Source organism: Alosa alosa, chromosome 13, assembly GCF_017589495.1.
Source record: "Alosa alosa isolate M-15738 ecotype Scorff River chromosome 13, AALO_Geno_1.1, whole genome shotgun sequence".
Lineage (NCBI taxonomy): Eukaryota > Metazoa > Chordata > Actinopteri > Clupeiformes > Clupeidae > Alosa > Alosa alosa.
The window spans coordinates 27897994-27918551 of record NC_063201.1 but is presented as its reverse complement, the minus strand read 5'-3'; the positions used below and the strand labels follow the sequence as shown (position 1 = coordinate 27918551).

The 20558-nt window shown below is 47.2% G+C and overlaps 1 protein-coding gene across 1 annotated transcript; it reads right to left on the bottom strand.

Annotated features, from left to right (window-relative positions):
* Nucleotides 1-2378: 2378 nt before the first annotated feature.
* On the bottom strand, nucleotides 2379-19615 carry LOC125305422 (E3 ubiquitin-protein ligase RNF19A-like). The gene is given in 10 exon segments (XM_048260120.1): nucleotides 2379-3953; nucleotides 4096-4239; nucleotides 4643-4856; nucleotides 5212-5373; nucleotides 5822-5936; nucleotides 6489-6651; nucleotides 9375-9519; nucleotides 9958-10166; nucleotides 18862-19410; nucleotides 19412-19615. Coding segments are annotated over 10 exon segments (2637 nt in total). The 5' UTR covers nucleotides 19498-19615; the 3' UTR covers nucleotides 2379-3103.
* Between the last annotated feature and the right edge of the window lie 943 nt (nucleotides 19616-20558).

Below are 20558 nucleotides of genomic sequence, written 5' to 3'. Positions count from 1 at the left end.
AGCAAGGTTTGCTGTAGTTCTGCAAGGCTTAAAACCACCTGAGTTCTGTTATGAGAGTACTCAGGGGGGATCGCGTAGGAGGCCATCTGGTCTTCGCATATGGTTCAGGTGTTTGGACGGCTGGGATGTGTCCGTTGTTTTCCACAATTTTTCATTTGATTTAATCTCAAGTCAACCACTTTTGAGTTAGCTCAGGCAGCCTTAAAGAGACTGAAGTGATTTACCTGTATGCTTTAGTCTCAGACAGACATACCTAGGTATTGTAGTAGGTAAACCCAGTAAGACTCTTAGGAGACAAGGCAAGATGCAATCTGATATTTCTTTTGGACATTGCAGGTTCATCAATTCTGTGGAAGGGAGAGTTCAGTTGGGAAACGCAATAGTGCGTAATTCATGCATACGAACATGGGCCGAGCGGCATCATTGAGATGTGTGCCTTGGACCCTCCACGCACCAGAACCCAGGTTTCAGTGCACAGCCCTCCCCCCGGAGATGCACACGCTCTACATGTGTCATGAGTCTGTTTAAAGTGAAATGTCAGAGTGAATTATTTGTTTGGATGGCAGTTTTATCCTACTGAATGTACGATGACTGACTCAAGAGGCGAGATTACAGATCCTGGCACAGACAGAGAGAGAGAGGAAGAGAAGCTGTATGTTGGCAAGCTTCTCATGGTATTCATTATTCTCCACTGGTTTTCAGTGAAAATCGTTCATTATTTTATGACTGTAGCTTTAAGACAGAAATGTGTAAAAATTGTATTTTAAATGGTGCAGGTTTAAATTCTAATTTAAGGATACACTGGAATAACAGATTCTTTATCAAGTCATATTTCTATATACAACAAGGACGTTCATGCTCAACCAGATGTTATGTGGTTGGAGCTGCCGGAGAAATAAAACATTTTATTTCTTGAGATCCCTTGAGTCTGTTTACTTGACTGTATATGTTTATTGGGATTCTGTGTATGTACAGTATGTCTGATGTCCTAAGAACACTAAGATTATCAAAAACAGACAAACACATTGAGTTTTTCCTTAAATTTATTTCAGATATGCATTGACATGCATATTATAAAGCAAATTGAAAAAAAAAAAAAAATCCAACACCATATGCTTTTCTGAACCAATATGAGAAATTATACCAGAAGCTGGAGCACATAACTGCACGTGTATGATGGGGCAAGAGAGGGCGCCAGACATGGAACCGGCCCCTAGAACCGAACAGCTGGGACCGCAGATGTGTGGCGCTCACACCTCAACTCAGATCAGTAAAGAAAAACGGCACCAAGATGGCAACAGACACAGGAATTCCAAAATAAGAACAGGGTTTCACAGGTCTTCTGCGCCCATCCTGCTTTTAACACGTTTTCTTGTACACCAAAACATTGTGACAAGTGAACAGTGCCGGTGTCTAGGCCACAATGTCGTATTAACGTGGCTTCACAGACTCCCAAGTGGGCTTTGGAAAGCTTGTACAAAACAAACAGACAAAAAAAAAAAATGTTAACAGCAGTCAGAATAGTTCTGCATGTCGGAGTCGGTTTCAGGTGTTGCCGCAGCCGTGGTGCGCTACTATCAGCCTCTGGAGGTACAGACTGACATCAGGTAGTACGACTAGGCAAAGGGCCTGAGCTGAGCGCTGTCTTTGGTAGGCGATTTCACACAAGTCTTTTTATTCAAGATGTCGATTTCCAAACTTTTGTAAGTGAGAGACATTCAGCTAAAGTGTTATATCCGTTTTCTTTTAAAACTGTAGCAAATCATGAGGAGCAGACTTAATGAGCGAAAAGTAAACAAAAAGTTACATTCGAAAAAGGCACCATGAATTTGCAGATAAAGAAAAATCGATCTGAATTTTCTTTGAAGTGGGATTAAGCAGAAGCCTCAACACCTCGTTTTTTTTTTTTTTTAAATAGTCATTTTTTTACGCGTGGCAGAGAAAACAGGCATGTTTTGGTCATCATCCTATCGCTTCATTGTGCCTGGCTACTGGAGAACCGCTGCTACTAGGAAAGCCTTGAAAGACACAGGTGAACCTCGTCACATGCTGCTTCTGCTGGAGAGATGGCGCCAATGCTCGCACTGGCAGCCCTCCCTGGCCCAAAAAGCATCGGACTCCGTGGAGAAGTCGTCTCTGATCCGGCTCTCATCCGGCACTGACCCCTCCTGCTCTCTGAGCCGGGTCGTGCTACTCATCATTACTGTCACAACAACAGGTGGTGCATAGCCACAGACAAACCACCATTTAGAAAAAGAATAATGTGAAGGGGAAAAAAAAAAAATAAATAAGAGATTATGCAACGGACTTCACAAAACAGTGGAGATCATTTACAAAAATGGGGAAAAAAAAAGAATACTAACAAAAAAACTCCCCATCATAACAAAAATTATTGCATGGTCCCTATGAAGATTAACATGGAGCCTGTTTGGGAGAGAGCTGAAAACTAGGTCTTTGCATGTGTGTGGGTTAAGATAAGCCCCCAGACACAGCCTTAAGAGTGTGTCTGTGTGTGCGTGTGCGTGTGTATGTGGGGCTGCTGACACAGTGGTTCTCTATCCAACAGTCTGGAGATGGCCCAACCTCCAGTGTCTAATGCAGTCCGGTAGAGTGCGGTGCCCTAGTGTCTGCCTGCTACACTTTGGCATCACCACACCACCTCATCAAACCTCACTGCCAGCCCCTGCTCTTGTGTCTACATCTTCCCACAGACCCCCCGGTGCTGGGACACAGCACACAGCATATGCTGGAAAAGGTATCGCTTGGATGCTTAGCTACAGGCTTATAAGGGGCTTCAAAGTGAGAGCGGAAATGGGAGAGGTTAGAGAACCAAACCCCTTGCTGCTGCTGGCCTGCAAATCAGGGCCAGCTTTTGCAGGCAGGGTGGGGACTGGGGGCCACCAGCTCAGTGAGGCACTGCAGTGCGGTCAGTCTGTGCAGAGAGGGATGCGTGTGTGTGTGTGTGTGTGTGTGTGTGTGTGTGTGTGTGTGTGTGTGTGTGTGTGCGCGTGCGGAGGGGGTGGGGGGCAGGGTTGTCTTTTTGCAGCACTTGTGGTGTGTGTCCGTGTATGTATGTGTGTACATGTATATTTCCCAGTCCGATTCACAGATCACTCTGAATGCAGCTGCCTTTGCTGACCCACAGGTGGCGCTGTGAGCTGGGGCTACTGCTAGTGCTGCTGCTGACGTTGGCTCCCCTTCGTGGCTCCTCGTGGTCTCCCCCGCTGCGGGACTGCGGCTCAGCCGACTGCACCACGCTCACGTTCTCCTCTGCGATCAGGCACAGCGTGGGCGCCTCAGGGGTGCGCGAGGACCCCGTGGCAGCCGTGACTAGGACCCCGCCACCGCCACCACAGCGAGCTCCGCCACCGGCGCCAGTCGGCTCCGGGCAGCTTTCCAGCCGGTCGTGCTCCACCTCGGGCAGGGGGCTGACGGAGGAGAAGCGTCCGTGCTGCTGCAGCTGTGCCGGGGGCCGGGCGGACGCGGCAACAGGGGTGGGGGTTTCTGGGGGGCCGGGCTCGGACGCGGCGCTCAGCTCGGACAGCTGGCTGCAGTGGGAGTCGGCCACGGAGGGCAGGCTGCCGCTGAGCGAGGGCGAGTCCGGCCCGCTGGAGTGGACGCTGCGGCACTCCAGCAGCTGGGCGTCCGGCTCCTCCCGCGTCTCGTTGATCTGCGTTCCGCCACCACCGGTACTGCCTCCGCTCTTCTTCCTCAACTTGCCCTTATGCTTCTTCCCCGAGGAGGAGGAAGACGAGGAGGAGGAGGAGGAGGAAGAGGAGGACGAAGAGGAGGAGGGATCTTTGGCCCAGCGTGCAGAGCAGTAGGAGGAGTTAGTGGTGGATGATTGGCAAGTCCAGGCACAACGGGAGGTGTGGCTTACGCAGTCGTCCGCACTGCTGACGTGCTGAGGCTTCTTGGTCTCCACGTCCACCTGCACCTCCACATTACTGTCCCTGTAGGTCACACACACACAATTAAAAACATCCATCAACAGAGTTAAATCAGACAATAAAATAACTTTAATAACTTTTACATTTTGCTGAATAGCTGAAATGCATGTCTGCCACACACACACACACACACACACGCGCACACCTGTCCAGGGGTGTGTAAGCATTGAGGATGGAGCCGGCCATGGCTTTGGTGCTGGCGTTGTCACTGATTGTCCCAAGGCTGACCGTTGCAGATTCTCCACTCAGGCTGCAGCGCTCCTTCTGGACGTCCGCCTGCACCTCCAGCCTAACACAGGAGGAGTCAGAGGTCAACCGGAGCTACTACTGCCCAACCCACACTAGTGTTCTCATAAGGAGCTACTACTGCCCAACTCACTAGTGTTCTCATAAAGAGTCAAGCTGTTGCTTGACATCAAGATACATCAACTCCTTCACATGTAAAGGGGTGTCATTGCACAGATCCACAGACAGTAATATAAGCAACAAGGTGGTCAAGACACCACAGGTTGTTTATGGAATATCAGGCACAAACACAACCTCTGTTCGCTTTTTAGATCTCGCTAATCTCACTGACAAGTATAAAAGCTCTTTACAGCTCTGTGCAGATTATATCGTCATAAAGAACAGGAGCACATACACAACACACTGATAAACAAGCAACAGGCTCTCTCTTGCTCCCCTCTGCTGACCTGTTGTAGCAGCTGACCATGGCGCTGCCCGATAGGCTGCCGGTGATGCTGGCCCCAGCCAGGGCAGTGGTGCTGGCCGTCTCGCTCAGGTTGTCCCGCATGGCCCCGATGCGCTCCATGTGGCTACCGCTAGCGCTTAGGCTGCCCGTCAGGCCTCCCACACTGCCCTCGCCAAGGCTGTGGTTGTGCCGCGGGTCTGCCACCGACGTGGTGTCTGCGCACACACACACAGACAGACACAGACAGACACACACACACACACACACACACGAAGAGGTCAGGAGACAGGTACACACTAAAACAGATGCTTTTTTCAACTATTGTGCAAAACTTCAGCCACTGAATTCGAAATAGATAGATAAAGTACTTTATTGATCTCCAAAGGGCAACATAATATATTCAACATAAAAAAAGCACACAAATGTTAAAATCTAAATTGACAAATGTATTCAATTATTAAATACAACGTAAACTGAAATCTTTGTTGCGTCTGCAAGGCTCAGTTTCTACGTTCTGTATTCCTTCTGATGCACTCAAGCTGCAATTGGCCTTTGTGCTGGTCAACTCACCAGTTGCAGCCACTCCACTGCCCACGTTCATGTCATTCTCGTCATCAAACTCGATGCGCACCCCTTTGCCGTTGCCTGCCGACACGCCACATCCCCCACTGCGGCACAGTGAGATGGGCACCACCCCATAAACATAGGCCAACATGATGGGCACCCCAATGCCTACACACAAACACATACACAAAAAGAAATACAGACTACATTATACTTAAAATGGCCACTAGAGGGCAGTGGTTCATCAAATGTGGGCCAGGAGTGGAGAAGACAAGCTCCTTCACGTCAGAGGAACGCAAGACAGAAGAAACACATCAAGACAATGGAGTTCTGTTAGTACAATACATAAACAGAGTGAGTAATGCAGCTGCAAGAGCTCAGAAGAGAAGAGCCTGACATACCCCTCTCCACCAGGACACAATACACAAGTGAGTGTGTGTGTGTGAGTGAGACTGTGTGTGAGCACAGGAGAGAGAGAGAGAGAGAGAGAGAGAGAGAGAGAGAGAGAGAGAGAGAGAGAGAGAGAGAGAGAGAGAGAGAGAGAGAGAGAGAGAGAGAGAGAGAGAGAGAGAGAGAGAGAGAGAGAGAGAGAGAGAGAGAGAGAGAGAGAGCTCACCAACAGTCACTGCAGCCACCACCGGTGACACAATGACAGACAGGGTAACGCCACCCGCAATCACCAGGTTCCTCTTGTGGTTGGAGATGTCCTTTCCCTCGTAACGGTTGTGGATCTGCGTCAGAGAGAAACGCCATATCGGTGAGACATTACGCAAAAACCGAGAGCTAGCCGAGTGGTCTGTGTTGTGTTATGACTGGACACTACACGGCCAGAGACAGGGGTCCACTTAAGACTCTCAGTCCTGAGACGGAAAATGGACACAAGGAACCAAAAACTTTTTTTGCACTGGAGATTTTTCCATTGCGTGCTCTTGAGATCCATGTCTGGCAGTGATCAGACGGCCTGTTTTCCACTCTCATCTACAGAGGAGACAACCTGCCAAACTAAGAGCACGACGTGTTGTTTGAATAAATAAAAAGCCTGTGCGAAGTGCGTCAAAACAAATAATAGGTTTGTTTTACGTTTGGCTCTCTTGTGCTGATGTCAATGAAACAAGGTCCTGATGTTCTTTTTCACGTGTGATGCTTTTAAGATCAAAAACTTTCTGGAACTGAAAGGCTTTCAATTTTTAGTAGTACACCATTCTCTTTCACACATGTATCTGCACAAACATAAAGTCAACTAGGTCACAGACATAGTCACTGATATCCGAGAGGACACCAACCTTCCTGCCCACATAGACGGGGATCCCGATGATCATGGCTGGGATGGCGATACCCGCGATGAGCGCGATGCCAACGGGCGCCCCGACCAATGTGCCCAACTGCCACAGGATCTTCTTCTTACGGCTCCACGGCTTCTTGCCCCAGAAGGTGCAGCCTGAAGGACTGGCAGGGTCAAACAGGGAGCTCAGTTAGTACAGGTCAGAACTACTGAACTGGAACTACACACAAGCATACAACTGTTGTAGTACAGTTTATCCATAGTACAATGTGCATTGTTGTAGTACAGTTTATTAATAGTACACTGTACTATGGATAAACTGTACTACAACAATGCACATTGTACTATGGATAAACTGTACTACAGATAAACTGTACTACAAAAATGCACACTGTACTATGGATAAACTGTAGGGGTGGGCGATATATATCGTCTGCGATAATATTGTGATTGTTGTTTTAACGATGTGCAAATTGACATCAAGTATTTAAATTTACTATTTACTCGAAATCACGCATTGAAGACTCATACATTCCCAGGAGGTGTATGCGGGAAAAGCCTATGGGAAAAACCCCTGGCTGCAGCAGAGCAAGTGTCACGTGATCACTAGTGGGTCACAACGTGGTCACATGCATGTTTATTTTGTGCAGCAAGAGTAGGCTATTAACGTTTTTCATGTGACGTATTCTAGGTTCTATAGCTTTGTTTACATCCAGCTGGTAGGCAAGGGACAAGTTGAACCCATTGAACATCGTTGTCTGCAGCAATGTCAACATTTCAGGCATCAATAAAGGTGATGATGAAACGTTATCCCATTGTTCAATATTTGATAGCCTGTCACAGGAACGTTGTTTCGCTAAAATCGCCCTGATTTGGTGCATTGATCTGTATCGATAACGTTATGGGAGAACCTGCATGTAGCCTAATGGTAGCCTAACTTTTTTCTCTGTTCAAAACTCGGGTTTACCGCGAAGACAATAGCCTTTCTTAGAAGCTGTGACATTTGACCAGAAAGGAACATGTCTTCCTTCTGAAAGCTGACACAAAATCAAACAATATTTGATCATTTAACTTCAACTGAACAGCGACAGGTCTTGGTAGGCAGTAAACTCAGCAGACGTTAAAACGGTAGCCTACTGTTATAGCCAGAGTCAGTCAGCATCATGTAACATTAATGGCGTTAGTCATGAATCCTGTAACATATCATATAACAGCGATGGCTTATTCGAAGACGATCTGCATGGATATATAACCACCCAGAAAAACTCAGAATGTAAGTTCTTTAATTGTATGAAACTTTTTATTAGTTATCCATTGCAGCATCGCCTATATTAGGCTGTTGTGCTAGCTCAGCCTTTAAATATGTTGTTATTTTGGTCATGTGGACTTGATTAAACGGGTAAAGATAATTCATAAACTGCTTATTTCTTACATGACTGAAGCAGTAGCCTAGGTTCAACTTGAAATAGAAGGACAGAAGATAGGTGATTGATGTCCACAAGCACGAATTTCACGAGACAAATTAGAACAAACTGTTCCGGTAAAAATAATCTTGCCATGTTTAAAATGCTGCACTTTTTCCCTTCATAGCCCATCTCTGGCAATTCCTTTTTGGATGACTGTAGATAGTAGTATTTTAGCCTACGTCTTCGTAGACAGTAGGCCATCTTGAGAATAAAAGACTTCACAGCTGCTAACGATCATCCTCCACAACCACGAGGATAGGTAGGCTAAACGGTCGTTCGTCACCTTTTTGCTTCTTGTTGTAAAACCAACTGTTAGGGCCTACACAAGTGGTCGGCATCCCGGTCAATATTTGATATTATTATATTATATATCAATTTTGAAGCTATTTGTAACCATGTGTAGCCTATGCAACCCGACTGTTGTAGGCTTGCCTACCAATCTCTGCAGTGCCTTGCCTACCATTCTTGCCTACCACTCTAGTTGTAAACAAACGGTCACATGACATTATGACGTAGGTGCAAAACCTTAATACTTGGGATTTTATGCAGCTACTTCTGTTCAAGTAGCATTGATGAGACAGTCACGTTTTTTCCTACACGGTATTATATGGAGAGAAAACATTAGCCTTTGAGTATTTTAATAGTCGGTTGTAAACAAAAAACTATTCTCCTGTAACTCTTTTGTAAATGGACTGAAGTTCGCTCTATATATCTACGGTTACCGATTATGCTAACCGTTAGCATCTCTATGGGATTTCTCATATACATTAGCCATAAGCTAACGCATTCGTTTCTATTCTGTAACTTGGAATGCTAGCCTATGATTGCTCTTAAACTAAACATCGAAGGAAATAACAGATGTACTCTGTCTGCTTAGTTTTACAGTGAATCCTATGCAAAGGTTTGAAAGGAACTTCAGCTTCAGACTTTCTCTTGGGAAACTGTTAGGCCTATTCATCTTCTCTAATGTAGCTGGCTAGACCATGTCATTGCCACACACACACACGTGGGGGCAGAATTGGAAATGTGTCAGAGTGACAATTCATTGGTTGATTTAGTTAAAAAGTCACAGGTTAGGTTATTGGTTATTATTGTAATGATGCTATTCATAAAGAATGAGCTGTAAAGTAACTCCGACTTTAACCAAAACAATTCTTTAAAGGATATCGACTAATTATAGTCAGTCAAAAATCACAAAAAATAGAGATATTATTTTTTGTCCATATCGCCCACCCCTAATAAACTGTACTACAACAATGCACATTGTACTATGGATAAAGTGAGGATGTTTGATAGTCCAGCAGCTCTGCAACTTCAAATATTCTAAGGTGAATGCTCCAAAACAACAGATACATCACTTGCACACTAGCTAATAGCTATGAACAGGTAAATAGAAGTCAGGTGCTAGTGAGGTGTGTCACCTGAGATAGTGCAGGTCGGAGATCTCCTTCATGCAGAGCCAGCAGAACTCACAGCCGCACACTGCACACGTCATGTGATTGCAGCTGCCATCGTTCATCTTGATGATGTAAGCAGCACAGCGAGGACAGGGCTTGATGTCATCAGCTGGAGACAGGAGGCAGAGAAACGCCATGAGGTCAGACAGGGCTCTAGGACTAACGCATGCTCTGGGAACAGTGAAGGAGTGTTTGTGCTGAAGAGAGCTTCTGTCCACATCCATGCTTATGCTAGGGGTGCATGCAGTATATGCAGGCTTCCCCATCTCATTCATAGAGATCTGTGCATTTGTGAGTATTGGTGTAAGTGTTGGTGCACCTTAAATGCAGCACCAACCTCTGCTGTAGGTAATAACAAGCAGACGGTTATCAGCAGCAGACTAGGTCTTTCAGACTATGTGTGTGTGAGTGTGTGATTACATGCTGCACTGCTCTGTAAATTAGGATGAGTGGATGGTTCTGTCTGTCTGTCTGATTACATGCAGCAGCGCTCTGTAAATTAGGATGAGTGGATGTTCCTGGCTCACGCTGTGTGTGTGTTCCTTACAAGCAGCGCCGCTCTCCTGACTGTAGGTGAGCGATGACGAGCGGATGGTCCTGAGGCGCAGGCTCTGCGCCCGCTGCTGGCGCGCGGCGTCGCACGTCTGGTTGGGGTGCCACAGCTGCTTGCAGTGGTAGCAGAACTCCGTGCCACAGCCCTCTCGGCCACACGTGATCTTGGGGCAGCTGGCACAGCCAAAGGCAATCACGGCATACCTGCAGCAAGACACAAGGTAGCACAGCATCAGGCCTGGCCTCAGACTCCTCAGAGTGCTGAAAGGTTCATCCAGACAATGGCAGACAGACTCAAGAAGATACAAACTACCATGGAGAGAAACGTTAATGAAGTGATGGGGTGATGAAAAGTCTCACACTCACACACACACACACACACACACACCTTGTTTATAAATATTCTAAAAACAAGCAGCAGTTTATAATCTGAACCCAGTACAGACCATGGTCATCTCTGGCCTAAATGACGGGCCTTCTGGCTTGTGCAGTGAAACCAACTACAGGCGGTCTGGAACGTGGCGGCACGGCGGGTTCTCAATCAGGCGAAAAGGGCACACATTACCCTGCTATTCACTGAGCTCCACTCCACTGGCTACCCTTAGCGCCCGCATCAAACTCAAATCACTGATGCTTGCCTACAAACTGATTGCAAGGCCTGCTACCACTTACCTAAATGCGCTCATAAAGGCTTTTGTTACCCCTCGGCCACGGTGTTCCTCCAAGGAACGTCGTCTGGCACGGCTGCCTCTGCCCACACGACAAGCCAGACTCTTCATTTGCGGTTCTCCGTTGTTGGCTACACCTTGACTAGTACTGGCACATCTGCACGCTAATCCTCTTGATAGTTGGGTTTATTGCTACCTTATGTCTGCAACGTAGCTCGAATGTTGTTCCTCATTTTCTAAGTCACTTTGACTAAAATAGCCGATTTCCAGTCAGAGTGGATTGAAGAGTGTGATGCGCCTCTTCATCCTGTATAAACTGCACACATACATAATGGAGTCCTAATGGATGAATCTTCCTGTAGCCAAGGGCCGAGCTGCATCTGCATCGTCTGTGAGAGTTGTCCATGTGCTGAGCAGGACGGAGCCGGAGGGAGGCGGCGGTCATTACTCGTGTGGTCATTACAGCCCACCACTAATGACTGAGAAATTCAATCTGAGGACAGTGAGAGATGGAGCCGTCACCACACACGCTCAGACCAAGGCCCTCACCGTCGGCCGTGCCGCTGCGCATCGCCGGCCTCGCCATGGCAACATCACTCATCTTTACTGGCTGCCAGCTGCAACTTAATTGAATTGGTGGGGGTGAACTGTAGAACTAATGACTTCACCAGACTGAGATGAGCACAGAGCAGAGTGCTCAGGGCCTCAATAAAAGTCTGTGGAGATGGAAGGGAAGGTAAATAACTGGTTCTCTTGTAACATCAAGCTTAACAAAATGGCAGCAAGCCACACTCGGGCTGCTTCTGGGACACACAAACACTGTAAGCAAACACCCTTACACTTCTTCATGTGTCTAATGAGACAGAAAGGCTCATTTTCCACTCCACAGGGGCAGTTCCCAGGGAAAAACTGACACCAAGATCCCTCAGTGTGTGTGTGTGTGTGTGTGTGCCACAAAGACCATATCAGTTTCAAAGTAGATGCGCTATGAGTCCACATTATTACCATTGATATGCAAATGTTATAACCATTCCCCCGTTGTCAAGTCCCACATCTCTATGTCACTGTTGCTAGGTCAGATAAACAGTGGCCATACAGCATTAAAAACCTGCATTAGAACTAGGGATGCACGATATATCGGCGGCCGATATATTATTGGCCGATAAGTGAAAAAATGAAAATATTATCGGTCCGATAACAGAATTCTGGCCGATAATTTGCGCCGATATTTTTAAGTCCTAATTTAGGCCTACGTAAGGCCATCCTTAAAAATATTTTTGTTTGCAGTAACAGCCAAAAAAAAAAATAAAAAATGGGTCGGTAGGTAGGTCAATATTTTTTTTTTCAAGATTCAAAGTAAAAGAAAAAAGTACAATTTTGGTCATGGTGATTACGTTAGGGAATGAATTTACACAAATGTGCATATCGTGGCGTAACTGACTGGGTCTTCAACCCGTGCCTTTAAGGCACCATTGCAAACCTCATTCTGATGCAGGTTATATAGACCAGCCTTTCTCAAACTTCTTTGACCTGAGGCCCGGTCATGGCAGACTTTTGGGTCATAGGGCTCATCTACATGTACCCCAGAAAGAAGGCTACAATAGCTCTTAGCCACGTTATATTGAAATTTGACTATGCAATACTCAATGCTATACAGTGTATTATACAGTCTCTGCTCTGTTTCTAAGGAAGTTCCAAAAAACAACGTCGTTCTATTAAAGTTTAAGTTAAATAAATAAATAGCCTTCCAACAGGTTGAAGCGGAGCTTTAGAACCAACGTTATCGATTAGTTTCAGTTTCTCGGCGCAGGCGGCGCATTGAATGAATGCTCATACCACCACTTAATTGTAGGGCTCCATGTTTAATGACATCGATAGCAGAAACGTTTGTTTTTTTTTTTCGTCGATCCGGTTTCTTGATCAACTCGCAGCAAATTATCAGATGAAGCACGGGCCTAATTTCCTCCACGACTCCAGCGGACCAGCAGTCTCCCATGTTGCGGACCCATATTTTGAGAAATGCTGAATAGACCACAACCAATTTCAATACTCCGACCACGGTCACCGTTAGACTAGGGGAGCAGGGATGAGAAAAGATCTGGCCACAGTTCTTCCAGAACTTAGTGCCAAGTAAAAGCGTTATCAGTTTGTGTGAATGAAGCGGCGTAGGCCATAGTGTGACATCGTAAAAACCAATGGTGTAGAGATGGCGCCACAGGTTTTTTTTAAGTGAGCCACGTTTGCATGTAGGCAATTTATATTCACAATACTTGGCCCTACTAAAATAAATATTATTTTATTGCATTTGTATTGGTTGTTTAGAGTAAAAAAAACAATCGGTCGGTATTAACTTAAGTTTACAACCCGGCAAGTCGGTCGGACTAAAAGGGGAAAAAAATAAATATTTGGGTCGGTTCTAAATTGACAGGGTCGGTCGGGTTACGGCAAACGAAAATATTTTTAAGGATGGCCTAAGGTGCGTCTGGCTACACTGAGCTACTTGAGCTTGGTTGGCTATACTTTTTCCTCAATATAATGTCAGCGGTGTGAATGCATTTCACCACTCTAACAAAATCTGTGCATCTCAAAATCCTCTCGTGAATGATCCGCCATTTAACCTTACCAGAGCGGAGCTCAGCCCTATCTAGAGTCGTCTTGTGCTGATGTGTTTGCACTTTACCGCGCTGGTCGGGGAAACAAATAAACAAACTCGTTAGTGGGACGAGGACATAAGCAGGCCTAGTTCTAAGTTGTGTTTTAGTATTATGTTTTGCATTACTTTAGCTTGGGTTTTATATTATCTAGAAATATGCTAACCATTCCTGCTTCAGTTCCAGACAGGTCATCATAATAAGTTATTTAAACCTTCGGGGCTAACCCCTTTCATTTCTGCTGCAGCAGGTTGTGCGCAACAGAGTAGACGGACATAAGATACAGTCTGAGCAGCTTTATTCAGTTACCCGCAGTTGAAACTAAACCCAAGTTTCCATCACAAACTCTGATTTGGTCGCTATACTGTAGCTTATTCCAAGCTGAGCCGATTATGAGTGTTTAGTCCTAAATGAAAACGATTTCATTTCTCTAGCCACTCACTCGCAATTCACTGACGTCATGTTCACTTAAAGGAGCCACACATACTGTAGAGCTAGGCTACTGTTATGTTGACTGCTGTACTATTGAGGACTGAGTTCTGTCCATCATTTGGTGGTAGGTAAAATTACTGCAATAAAATTATGCTTATTAAATGCTTTCCCCAAATCACTTTTCACAATTTTTTTTCAAGAGTAATATTATCGGTTATCGTATCGGTCACAACAAACCAATAAATATCGGTTATCGGCCCTAAAATTCCAAATCGATGCATCTCTAATTAGAACTCAATTCTGATCATTTTCTTCCTGAAAAGGAGCGAATGACCATTGTCACGTGAAAAGAGCACAATGAATCAGGGAAGGGAACATGGACTTCTACATCACCTCCTTCAGATGGTTTCGCAATTCAAATCTTCACACTCAGCTCTGGCTCATATAGGGTCGCGAGCATCGGGAGCTCTGATATGGTGCTGTAATGTGGACGTGAGGGCTATCCCCAAAAATCTTTGGGATTCAAACGGCTCCTACCCAATGTAGACAAGGCCATTCTCACTCACATCCACAGACCTGTTATGTCTGGAGGCAGCAATGGCAGGATGTACCCGCCCAGCCCAGCCACCCCATCAGATCACATTACAGCCCCACAGCTCCACCCCCCCCCCCCCCTCTTCCCCAGTGGGTACACATACGCCTGCAGGCTTCAGCAGCAGTCCCCCAGGCCACAAGCCCCCCAATCCACCCTGCCATATGCATCTGCCAGTCACACTAATACCTAATCTGCTGGTATTACAGCCACCACCATCCAATCCCCCACCCCTAAATCCACCAATCCGCCGCGGATGGCTGCAGTCTGACCTATATTCGGTCCTCAAGAAGGGAAAGCCATCATTAATCCTGAGTCCAGCTCCCAAGCACATCGGCACCGGGCGATGTTCCCGGCAGAGAGAGGCTGTCTGCTCGGCTCGCTAAAATGTGAGCAGTTGTCTGGAGCGCCGCCCTCGGACTCTTGTAAGGCCATGGGACAAGCTCCAGCTGTTTGGCTAGGCCAGGGCCGATGTTTCATACGAAGCTGGGGGAAAACGCACTCGCTTCTTCCCCTCTCCCTCTTTGACCCTTCCATCCACCCCAAACGACCCCCCATCACCTCCCTCTTTCCAGAGAGTACCCCCCTCCTATCCCTCTCCTCATTCTTTCCTTTATGCCTTCATGCCTGACGTCTCTGGGAAAGCAGTGCATGCGCTCAGGCTTCTGGCACAAGGCTAAGGAGAGAGAAGAGGAGAGAAATCAAAAAGAGAGGAAAGAGAGAAGAGAAGAGAGAGAGTGAAGAGAAAGAGAGACGAGAAAAGAGAGAAGAGGAGAAAAAAAAAAAGTGAAGAGAGAGGAGAGAAATGAGAGAGAGAGAAGAGAAAAGAAAGAGAAAAAAAGAAGAGAAAGAAAAGGCTGCAGGACAAGGACATAAAAAGGACTCGGTCCAACATAAGCACAAGGGCTGAATCAAGCACTACACTTACAGGCAGGCAGACACACACACACACACACTAAAGACAGCCATCTCTCCCCTCGTTCCTCAAAGCCACTCCACAAACTGGGCGACAGAACATTAAAAACCAAACGCAAGCTCACATGACTGATGGCGTTCAACCAGAGGCTGAAGCGTGAGGTGGATTTATGATTCAGACGCATTAATCTGCTGGAAGAGATGAAAGTGCTGGTAAGAGCCTATGGATGGGTGATGGCTTACAGCCAGTGTGTATTAAATTGTGTGTAGAGGGGATTGATGATGTGACACAAACATGTGCACACACACACAGACACACACACACACACACCCCAGTGACTGCAGTGTCTGAGGAACCAGTGGTAGCCTAGCATAGAGTCAGATTTGAGTTTCCTTTCTCTCTCCCTCTTATATTTGTGGTGGGAGTGTTTGTGGCTCAGGCTCACACTGCCATGCTGGCGCCCCGTAGACAAGCGCACTAGCAGAGCTCTGGAGCAGAGCCGAGGAACAGGCAACTCTGAGCTTCAACAGTGTTAGTGAACAAACTGAAGGCTGAAGCACTGTCATAAGTGTCAAGTTGTCCTAGAGATGACAGATTGAAGTCCAGATCTATGATTTTCTGTGACCAAGAGGTTTGGCATGGGGGCAATGAATGGAGATTTGGTATTTGGGCTCCACAACATGACTGACTGATTGTGGGGTGGAGTGTTTGGGGTGCGCAAAATTCCTGGCCGTAGGTAATTTAAAAAAAAAAATAAAAAATGAATAATCATTACAAAACAAAAACAGAGGCAACACAGACTTCTGACTACAATAAAATCATATCATGGATGAGGTGCATACACTCACTAACAAAACGACTACCACAATATCTTTCATGTTCTGAAACTTGCCACCCAACACAGTTTAATAACTTGAATCAAATGTCAACTCTGTTGAATCAAATGTCAACCCTGTGACATTGCAGTAAGAAGCACAAAGCCATCCTCCAGGGCCACCATCATCCACTAGTTACGCTCTTTGCCTTCTGACCCAAAGGCCCCGTTGGGCTTTGTGCTGGAGTGGAGTGGAGACTGGCCTGACGTGTTGACGGAGGAGTCTGCCCACATGCTGATGGGGACCAAGGGTGAGTTTAGGGTTGGTGTCACCACTTCAGTTAGCACAGGGCGATCAGGCAGAGTCAGACTTAAGCTGCAGCTGTTGACAATGCTTATGCTGACGATGACGACGACGACGACGACATGCTGCTCGGAGTCGGGTAGAGGCTGTCCACTGCCCCCTGGGCAGAGGCCAGCACTGCTGCAGAAACCAGCTGGCATCCAGCCACCGCACGGGCAGCACAGCAGAAAGGGCTTGGCACAGAGTCAATGGCCAGGCTCAGCAGCAGCAAGACTCAGGAGAGCACAAGAGTCAGGAGAGAGTTACTGCAGTGCACAACTGGCCCCGGCCACACACCCACCCCCACACACAGGTCAACTGAATGATGAAAAGGGGGTCAGTCTTTAGCACTAAGGTGTTGAATAGTTACGGTCTGAATACAGCTATTTTTTCTATCAATAGCTAGCTGCTAAACGTCTAGCCACTAAGGTCTGTAAGGCCAAACACTATACATCTGCAACCCAGGCTATTAAAGGGAAACTTGGCAGGATTTCCCCCTCTGCTGGAGAAATAATAGCATTATGCCATTTCAAACTGTGGAAAAAGGTAACGATAAAGCACATGGATCTGTTTAAAAGCTAGCAAAACGGTTAGCATAAGTTCGGCAGACAATGTGGATGTTACAAGGTAAGAAACACGGTTTAAAACCATTTTCACCAGAACAGGTCATTTAACCATCCAAATTATTTCTAAATGGGTTTATTACGTTGAAATAGTTGCCAAGTTCCCCTTTAAATAACACAAGCTAGGGTGTTTGCCAAGCCTGATCATGTTGAGTGCCGTTCCCTCTGCAGACATGAGCTTTCTTTCCCCTCCGAGTTTAATATTTCATTCAACCGTGGTATGAGGAAATTAAATGGGCAGGAAGTATTAAAAGCAACAGCTGCTGGATTTTCCTGAGAAGCCCCAACTTGACTTCTGCGGAGCTCACACACATTTTCATTAGGCCATCTACTTCAAGGAGTAGCTGGAAGATTTCTATTGCATGTCAGATCTGTGAGTGTGCGAGTCAGAACCAGACAGTATCTCTGTGGCTCAGCAGAGGCAAATCTCCCCCCCTGGGTTAGCAGTGTGATGGGAAGAGTCCAGGCCTAGATGCACCGAAACAGGAGCTCTAGACTCTCCCCACCATAGCTCCCTCCAGACCACACTCTGATCCACCCCCACCTGCCCCAACCACACACACACTCAAACACAACCACCCCGATAGAAGCCTGCAGCACAGCAATCAATTCCACAGGCCTGCCGGAGGACCACACTGTGACCCCCAGGCTGTGACAGGCTGCCTCCATGTTTAAAAACAAACAGCACAGCATTCCTGCTTGTGGTTTTTCTTCTTGACAAATCACACAAACAAACCCAGCAGTCATTTGTTTAACTGTAGGGCCAAAGAAGAGATTGATGGAGTTTAATTTCGCTAGAGTAGCCAGGGGAATGTTGTGCAGAAACCGTATGGGAAAGTGCATAAGCACTGCTCTGCATACAGCAGGTTCTGAAACCCCAAACAAAGGCATAATTCAGTCAATCTGAAACTGAAGAGAACTGGGGGGTGTTTTGGTTGTGTGTGTGAATGCGAGATTCACAGTCCTCACGTGAAACATTCCTGCTCAGATTGTGTCCTTCATGAGCACTGGGCCTCTACCACCACAGCCACCCACGCGCTTTGGCCAGGCCAAGGGCAGAGCGAGAAGTAGAACAGTGCCCAGTCAGTCAGACAGTCTTACTGGAGTGCCCCAGCAACCTCCCAGGACTGCCTGTGGCCTGCATGCCACAACTGCCACAGACTTTAGAACAGAACATACCGACAGAGGAATGCTGCCCATGTTTTCTGTGTGTGTGTGTGTGTGTGTGCGTGTGCGTGTGCGTGTGTGTGTGTGTGTGTGTGTGCATGCGTGTGTGCGCCTGTGTGTGCATGCGTGTGTGCGCCTGTGTGTGCATGCGTGTGTACATCATGATAAATCTCGAGGTCAGAGCCAGGGTTTCACTGATAACTTGTAGCCAAATCAGGGAAACCAAATTTCACAATGCAACTTCATTATATAACTGCCAGATGTTGACTAAGATAAAATCAATGTTAACTTGTTGAGCAACTCTTCCTGATTTCTTAATCCAACAGAGGCAGAAAATATTGGGTCAAAGATGTGGCCTTGTCATTTTGCTAGGCTAAAGAGTCTCTCTAACACAGAACTTTGCCGGGAATAGGAAAGTTGATTCTCTGCTTTATAATTCTATGGTCAACACAGAACAGAACGAAAAGTACCCAATGGGATTGATGACCAATAATATACAGACCATGGTCATAACAAGATATGCAAATTTACTTATACTGTACACCTGGCATTAAATGTTATACTTCAACTCAACCCTTTCCAGATTCCATGGCCTCAATCTACTGGAGAGAATATCTGGTTATACACCAACTTGAAAAAGAGGAAACTCAGGTGGAGGTGGGTGTGTGTGGTTGGGTCATGCCTGCAACTTACCCGCAGTCAGGGGCTGGGCACCAACGGCAGTCGGGGTCGGCTACGAGCCAGCGGCGCAGCATGAACTCCTCATACTTGTCCATGAGTGAGCGGTCAGCAAGGATGGCGCGGATGTCGTTGGGGTTGAATCGTTCGGCGCACTCGGGGCAGGAAATGTTGACGCGGCTCTCGCTGATCTCGATGCGAAGGTACTGCCGCAGGCAGTCGGCGCAGGAGCGGTGCGCGCACGTCATGATCTCGGGGAAGTTGTCGCGTGTGTGGCGCAGAAGGCACAACGGGCATTCCAGCAGCTCCGACTTGGACGCGGAGGACGTCGACACCGCTGAGGAGGTAGAGGCGTGAGAGACCCCCGTGGAGCTGGAGGCCGCTCCTGCCCCGGCCGCGAGGGCCTTCTCGTGGTAGGTGTCCGAATGGACGCTCTCGACGCTGGCGATGCCGTCCACCCCTCCCGCCGAGGCGGCGCATCCTGCCGACAGCGCCAAGTCGCGGGTTTTCCGCTTGGGCTGGGGCCCGCGAAAGCGAAACCCAGCGAGGCGCCCGCCCTTGGGCCTTCTTCACCGAGGGCAGGCTGATGGAGGAGGCGGTGGACTGCAGGTCGCGCTCCGAGCCCAGCTGCATGTGCTTCTGCAGGCTCATGGCTCCGGCGTGCTCGCCACACCACTCACATGGGACAGACACGAAGAGGGGAGAGGAGGAAGAGGACGAGGAAGAAGGGAGCGGGAAGAGAGAGGGGGAGGGAGGGAGAAGGGGGGAGGTTTCGAGGAGGAAGGGGGGGGGAGGGGGAGGTTGTGGGCACGCCGTGGGTTAGGACATGGTGTGGGCTCTCTGTGAACTAGCTGCTGGGGCCATTCTGGAACTCTGGAGCTGGTGAGGGGGATTGAGGCGTGGGGTGGGGAGTCACCCTCTCTCTCGCTAGATCCAGGACCTGAAAGACAGAAAAACAGAACGCCTTTAATGGAGAAGGAAAGGAACAGAAGATCATGGAATGTCATCTCCTTGACAGGCACACTTGAGTGAGTCTGGCCTCCACAAATCTAACACAGAAACATGACGTCTGAAGATAGATACTGTACACCACAGGTTCTCCCATAACTAATAGAAATCATATCACTAGAAACCACTAATAGTAAAGAAGACATTTTCAACTCATGAGGAGTGATAAAATTCAGCAAGTGCTTTCCACATTCTAAATAAACAGATGACATCCAGTAATATACATCTTATCAAATGCAACACTTTCATCCTCAATTACACACAGTATCACCCCCACCCAAACACTCAAGAGTTGCTCGTAGTTTTTTTAAACCACTGACACAGCGTTCTACTTGAAAGAATGGACCATAAAACCCTTAGCATTATTTCATAACATAATTCCACAGAAAAATAATGTAATTGGGTGACACGGGAAATACAATTCTATGACAAAACAGGCACTTTATAACTTGACAAGAACCGGTCCTATAATACAAGAGAATGCTGTAAACCTTTTTACACTCTTGCTTGGCTATTCATCAGCTCAATGAAGCAGTCATAATGTCAGCTGACCTACATACAGAGAGCGAGAGAGAGAGAGCGAGAGACACAATCTGGACTCCAGTGACGCGTGGACAGAGGCGAGTGACATCAAGGACCTCCGTTACCTGGCAACACCACTTGGGCCAAATGCAAACGCAGTCGGTGGAAAATTTAGGCTAACT